This window comes from Macrobrachium rosenbergii, chromosome 41 (assembly GCF_040412425.1).
Source record: "Macrobrachium rosenbergii isolate ZJJX-2024 chromosome 41, ASM4041242v1, whole genome shotgun sequence".
Lineage (NCBI taxonomy): Eukaryota > Metazoa > Arthropoda > Malacostraca > Decapoda > Palaemonidae > Macrobrachium > Macrobrachium rosenbergii.
In genome coordinates, this window is record NC_089781.1 from 79,123,306 (window position 1) to 79,130,805 (window position 7,500).

Genomic DNA, 7,500 nt, shown 5'->3' on the forward strand with positions numbered 1-7,500 from the left:
CGTTTTAGCATTACGAAATTGTCTAGGGTCACATGTGGAGAACTTTTCATTGAAACCTATTTTGATAGTCCTATAGAAATAAGACAATTATTTAAGGATATCCATTAATCCTTAATGAATATCGTTACTTTGAGTATATATATATATATATATATATATATATATATATATATATATATATATATATATATATTATATTTTACATTTCCAAAATATTTTGATGTATTGTTCCATTCTAAACTAACTACTCATGTTGACTTATGATTCTTCTTAAGTTTTAGTTAGTCATTTTTTTAATATACAGCATTTTCATCAATAATTATCTCCTTTTGCTATGTGCATATAACCAAGCAAGTTGAAGAACTGTTAAACATTTGAGTGATTAACATTTAAACTGTTGTTGAACTTTGTGTGTGTTTATTTGGGGAACTTCTGTTCTTTAAGGTTTGTTCCATATGAATGCAAAATGATAATGCAGAAACAAGTAAACATTACGCCGAACTTTTCTCGGCGCAGTCGAGTTTTCTGTACAGCCGCTACAGCGTATAATCAAGGCCACCGAAAATAGCTCTGTCTTTCGGTGGTCTCCGGAAAATGCTGTATGAGCCGCGGCCCATGAACTTTAACCACGGTCTAGAGGTGGCCTATCCTATATCGTTGCCAGAAGCACGATTATGGCTAACTTTAACCTTAAATAAAATAAAAACTACTGAGGCTTTTTTTAAGATCTGAAGGCGGGCAGAAAAAGTGAGGACAGAAAAAAGTGCGGACGGACAGACAAAGCCGGCACAATAGTTTTCTTTTACAGAAAACTAAAACCATAATAATTTTGTTGTTCAGATAACGAGAGCTGAGGAGGCTCTCAATAGCTCTTTGTATGTACTATAAATTCTAGAGAACAGGAATTATCATGGAAATCCTTATTTCATTTCAATCCTCAGTGTATTATTAGAGGTTAGAGACAATATAATGAGAATAATAACGGGGCCATACTTAGAGAAATATGTCCTGTTGGACTGCAGTTCTGTTTTGATAATCGTCATGTCCTGTGAGAGCTAGATTTGAACTTTTGCCCGTCTCACGCGCTAAACGTAAAAACAAAATTGCTATTATTCTTATTAGTCTATCCCTGTAATGTCTAACCTCCTATCAAATTCTCTCCATTTCATCTCAAACCCGAGCCCCTTACCGTAAAATATGCCATTACTGAGATTAATAATAAAAAAAAAATATGCCATTACTAAGATTAATGTACCTTCTTTATTTTCTCCTCAATTTTCCTTTCAATTCCCCGTAGGGGGATAGTGCCATCAATGCACCTCATGTGGTGCACTGTAAGTATCACTTAAGGTTCTTTGCAGCCTTCCTTCGGCCCCTAGCTGCAACCCCTTTCGTTCCTTTTACTGTACTTCCTTTCATATTCTCTTTCTTCCATCTTACTTTCCACCCTCTCCTAACAATTGATTCATACTGCAACTGCGAGGTTTTTCCTACTGTTACACCTTTCAAACTTTTACTGTCAATTTCCGTTTCAGCGCTGAATGACCTCATTGGTTCCAGTGCTTGGCCTTTGGCCTAAATACTATATATACATATATACAGTATATTCAAGATTTATATACGTAAGTTACCCCATGTCACATCGTCCGTGTACTATATATAATAAACGATTACTCTAGGGAGTATCTCTCGTGTAAACGGGTTCTTTCAGATAAAAAGGCAGCGGATTCTTTCACAGACATTTCCATGACTTGTATGTACAAAATCTCTGAATGTTGTTGGCGATAAGCGTCTTGACAAAATATGCCTGGAGAGACATTCATTCTTCTGGGTTTCGGCCATCTGCAACTTCTCTAACAGAAAATGAAAGGGAAAGTAGAAAGTTATTTAGCTTTAAGCTTCGATTGTAGGGAACTGAGCCGCATATTTTGTAAATGGAAGGGCAATGGAGGAATGGAATACTTCCGTTCAGATCGTTGTTTGAAGTCTTCATGAACCCGAGCCACTAATGAGAAAAAGGCAAATAAATGATGGGGTTTGTGAACTGTAGATAAAACAAAATGGCTACATGAAACCAAAAGTTAGGTTTTGATTCGTAAATGGGATGGGAAACAAACTGAAATCAAATTTGAAAAGAAACTCTCATCATCATTGTTGAAGTAAAGGCGGCACAAATACATGTATTTATAGGTGAAGAACAAAAATAAATATCTTTGGGAGCCATACTGACCAATGTTACTTTTCTTCCACAAGTACAAATATTTCTATGAGCGGTGGCCTTCTTTACAGGCAGTGCGCTAGAAATATCATTAAAGACAAACAACTCCCTTACAGCAGTATCACCTGTCATTAACGATTATTATCATAAACGTTTGGCCTGATACTCTAGTGAATTCTGGAAACATATAATTAAGAAAAAATATCCAAAAGCATCATTAAGATGTTAGAACTTCAAAAGATAATGGAATCATCATGTTTTGCAAAAATGTTCAAGAAATAACAGTTTCACTGTAATGAATGGGAGACTTGTTCATCATCATCATCATTATGACCTTGTTAGTTTTCTGTAAAAGAAAAGAAAACTATTGTGCCGGCTTTGACTGCCCGTCCGCACTTTTTCTATCCGCACTGTTTCTGTCCGCCATCAGATCTTAAAAAAACTATTAAGGCTAGAGGGCTGCAAATTGGTAGGTTGATCATTCCACCCTCCAATTATCAAAATACCAAATTGCAGCCCTCTAGCCTCAGTAGTTTTTATTTTATTTAAGGTTAAAGTTAGCCATAATCGTGCTTCTGGCAACGATATAGGATGGGCCACCACCATGCCGTGGTTAAAGCTCCATGGGACGCGGCTCATACAGCATTATAACGAGACCACCGAAAGATAGATCTATTTTCGGTGGCCTTGATTATACGCTGTGCAGAATACTTTTTATATTTGGGATTTCCCTTTTTGGTCCTCTTTTTGTCCTTCCGGCGGGCATCATTTGTCTACCTATCACTGTTCACTGCTCATTGGTATAATTCTTAAATGAAACCACGTGAACTCTTCATGTTGTTGGAATAGTACTTTCAGTTTCACGGATCAGTGTGACATTTTCTTCAGTTCTGAGCGGAGGAGATTCACCTATCTGAAAAGTTAAGTATACCTTAGTTTAACCAGACCACTGAGCTGATTAACAGCTCTCCTAGGGCTGGCCCGAAGGATTAGACTTATTTTACTTGGCTAAGAACCAGTTGGTTACCTAGCAACGGGACCTACAGCTTATTGTGGAATCCGAACCACATTATAACGAGAAATGAATTTCTATCACCAGAAATAAATTTCTCTAATTCTTCATTGGCCGGTCGGAGAATCGAACGCGGGCCCATCAGAGTGCTAGCCGAGAACGATACCAATCCGTCCAAGGAGGAACTATCGCTTATCCGAAGCATTTCAATAACCAAGTAATGAGCGTTTAAAAGGTGGGCTGGTTCAGTGGTTCGGGTCTTGAATAAAAAATAAAGAAATAAAATAATTGAATTACTATGTAATCAATGATGTCCCTGAGTAACTTACCGGAGTCTGGAATGGGATAAACAAAGGGTTTTCCAGAGTGAATGGAAAAAGCATCGTCAGCAGTACTGTTGGTATCGTAATCCTCGACCTCTAAATTATAGTTTTCGACCTTGCTGCCAACTCTGTAATGAATAAATATATACATAAATAAATAAGGATACTTCGAATGAAATGAGTGAAGATTTTTCAGATTCTAAACTTTCATTCGGATTTTGCTTCTCTTCGCAAAATAAATACACACACACGCAAACACACCCAAACACACACACACACACACACACACACACACACACACACACACACATATATATATATATATATATATATATATATATATATATATATATATATATATATATATATTTGTGTGTGTTTTGTGTGTCAAAAGTGTGCATGTGTGTGTGTGTGAAAGAATTATAAATATAAGTGCACCTGCATGTAACTCAGGTGACTTATGAACTGGGCCAGTAGACGTCTGCTCAAAATACGAATTGCACACCAATATACGCAATCATGCCAAAATATGTAAAACTGAATATAAAAACAAAACTGTACTATCATTACTGCCCAAAATAACAGAGTGATTTACTTATGCTGCAAAACACTCAAAATTAAACTGCTAGTTACAGAATTAAATACACAGTCCTCTACCCAGTTGTTTTTATCTCGATGTTTTTTTTTTCTTTGACCTTCCTTTGTTGTTGTACACAGTTCTCCTCTGTACTTTGTATCAGTAGGATAGTTCGTTGTCGCTAGTGAATAGTGCTTCTGTGTATACAGAGTAATTGTTAAAGATTATTCCAGAATTCTGTGATCCGTATTCTGTGTACTTTTTGTCATGATGAATCTTTTGTAAGTTTTATGCACATTTTATTGTTCTTACTTGTCTTTATCAATCGTGAATTTTAATTCAGTCTGTCTTATTTTGTAAATTTTCTTTATATATATATATATATATATATATATATATATATATATATATATATATATATATATATATATATATACAGAATATTTATATATATAAACATAAATTTTATCTTTGTAGAAATTCCCAGAAGATTTAAATAAGACTCATGAAAAGTTAGAATGAAATGTGGAAAATGGTTATCTCATCGAATTCCTGGTCGAACCTCTATGACATACGTGTAAGTACAACTCTCTCAGACAGACATTTTTTGTGTATATCTGTTCATCATCTTTCCCGTTTTCCTAGCTCATTCCAGTTTCTCAAGTTTATACATATATATATATATATATATATATATATATATATATATATATATATATATATATATATGTATATACATATAATCATATATTTCATATACATATAATATATATATATATACACACACACACACATATATATATATATATATATAATATATATATATATATATATATATATATATATATATATATATATATATATATATATATATATATTTATTTATTTATATGTATTTATATATAAACATATATTTTATATACATATATAATATATATATATATACATATATATAAATATATATATACATATATATATATATATATATATATATATATATATATATATATATATATATATATATATATATATACTCTCCATATCATAGCACATTAGTGGCTGCAAGATTCTTAACTACAATCAACAATGCTCACCTGAAAATTCCATAAGAAGCGAAGGTGCTATTACCATTGCCATCCTGAAGAATCACTCTCAGCTTGTAAGACCTCCCTTGTGTAAGCATGTGCATCACTTCAAGACCTGACGATAATTGAAGTTAACATGAGAAAATATTATTTGAACACACATTCATCACTTTCTTGAATAAAAAAAAAAATATGCATCATCATACATTAACAAGTCATTTATGAGAAAATATTATTTGAACACAAATTCATCACCTCCTTGAATAAAAGAAAATAAGCATCACCAAAAGTAGGAGGATGTATTCATGTAATTAACAAGTCATCGGTGAGAAAGTGTTGTTTGAACACAATATCATCACCATCTTAAATAAAAAAAAAAATTATTCATCAAGGAGAGGGCTGTATAATTTAATTAAAAATTACACCAGTGACCACATCATGTTGGTTCATTAATCCAATTTTGATATATTGCTTTTGATTTTTTGTTCAACTTTGTCTTTAACCATTTGGGTGTCTAACTTCTTCAACTTCAATAACAGTTAATAACAAATACATTATGGAATAACAAATACATTATGGAAACCCTATGAGGTACTAGAAATGTTATTAACTGGCCTCGAGAACTTGACTGATAATAAATAAATCAATATATAAATAAAAATAAAACAATGACCTCACCTATCCAATGATTAGACGATGGATGGCCAAATCCGTTGTCGTAAAGATCAGAAGTTACATTAAAATTCACTGGAGGGTTTGAACCATCCCGGCGGTTCACTATCGTCGTCCAGCCACCCCCGTCGGACTCCTGGTTGCACCATACCTCTGTGGCTGCACCGTTACCTGACGACAGATTGTGTTTGATAGAGTGGCGAAGATTTTGTTGCATATTCTTGGGAACAGTGCTCAAAACGTGTGCTTAATGAGCATGCACGTGCCTGCAAAACCACATAGATGTATGTACACATACGCGCGCGCGTGCACAAACACACACACACACACGCATATATATATACACATATATATATGTATATATATACTGTATGTATATGTATGTATATATATAATATACACACAGCCTTTATTGTATTTGTAATTGTAATGTTGTATATACTTTTACCATATCCATGTCTTTTGTTCATTTCAGCTGATTTTTGCGAAAATGGCACCAGATTTGAACCGAAACGTCAAAAATAAGAAGTTAAAAATATGCTTTGGATGTTCTTTGTTCTGAAATTCATCAATATATACACAATATATACATATATATGTGTGTATATATAATATACATTATATATACATATAAATATATGAATATGCATGTGTATGTTTGTGTATGTGTGCATGTTAGACACTTGAAGCCATAATATAATCATAATTGCATCGCCTTTATGTTCATTTAAAAAATAATAGTCTATCTACATATCATCAAAATCCTGATACCGACATTAGACCGAATTATTTTCCAAAGCATCCTACCTGATGGGTAGATGAAGTAAACGCCATTTTGCGTGTTTCCTTCCTTCAGTAGGTCATAGCAGTTTCTCGGAAGGACGCTCTTTGAGGGAGCATTTCGTTGCTGCTCTTGTGACGGTTCGCTCTTCAAAATGAACTTGCTCTTGGTGCCCGGGACGAACTCTCGTAAAACAAAGTCCGAATCGTCGATCTCTAGGTCCCCGTCGAAGTCAATCGATCGATCGAGGAAGGCGTCCATGTCATCCATACCCTCCATGATGGGGAAGTCCTCCGGATCTAATTCTAGCAATTTCTTGACCGCCGAGACATCCCGCAGAAGTAATTCGTCCTCGGGCGCCAAGAGACCCGTGTGGCGCTTCGACCTGTCGGCGTTGTCCCGTCGGACTTTTCGTCTGCGTTTTACGGACGTTTTTTGACGGTCACGATGCGCGTTGGAGGGGCGACCGTGTTCTGCCCATTCCGCAAGAGTAGAGAACAGCTCTTTCATTTTGTCGTTGAGAACCTCGGTTCTTTCGGTCGAGTAAGCCATCACTTTCTCGAACTTGCTCATCACGTCAACGACCTTCCGCGAGAGCTCCTCCGTCAGCTTTTCCGTGAGGTTCCCCTGCGCTTTGTCGATATCCTGCAGGAGCTTCAGGAACTCCTCGTACATTTCCATTTCCAGGTTGGACAGCTCCTCGCGTAGCTTCTCCCGGAAACCTCTGGCCACGTCTTCCAGTTCATGTCGGAAAGGGAGGTTCGACGCCGCGACATTTTCATCGCCGTCGTCGAAGGTTTCACTCAAGGTTTCACTCACGCAGGGCAAAATA

At 35.3% G+C, this 7,500-nt stretch overlaps 1 protein-coding gene across 1 annotated transcript in view; it reads right to left on the minus strand.

Annotated features, from left to right (window-relative positions):
• LOC136826911 (fibrinogen C domain-containing protein 1-A-like) overlaps positions 1-7,500 on the minus strand; it is an 8,535-nt gene that overhangs the window by 711 nt on the left and 324 nt on the right. The window contains exons 1-4 of the mRNA XM_067084447.1: positions 6,695-7,500; positions 5,894-6,058; positions 5,225-5,330; positions 3,560-3,681 (exon numbers count right to left, since the gene is read on the minus strand). The exon at positions 6,695-7,500 is cut by the window's right edge and continues 324 nt beyond it. Of these exons, the coding sequence (XP_066940548.1) occupies positions 3,560-3,681; positions 5,225-5,330; positions 5,894-6,058; positions 6,695-7,500 (1,199 nt within the window). The remainder of the gene's footprint in view (positions 1-3,559; positions 3,682-5,224; positions 5,331-5,893; positions 6,059-6,694) is intronic.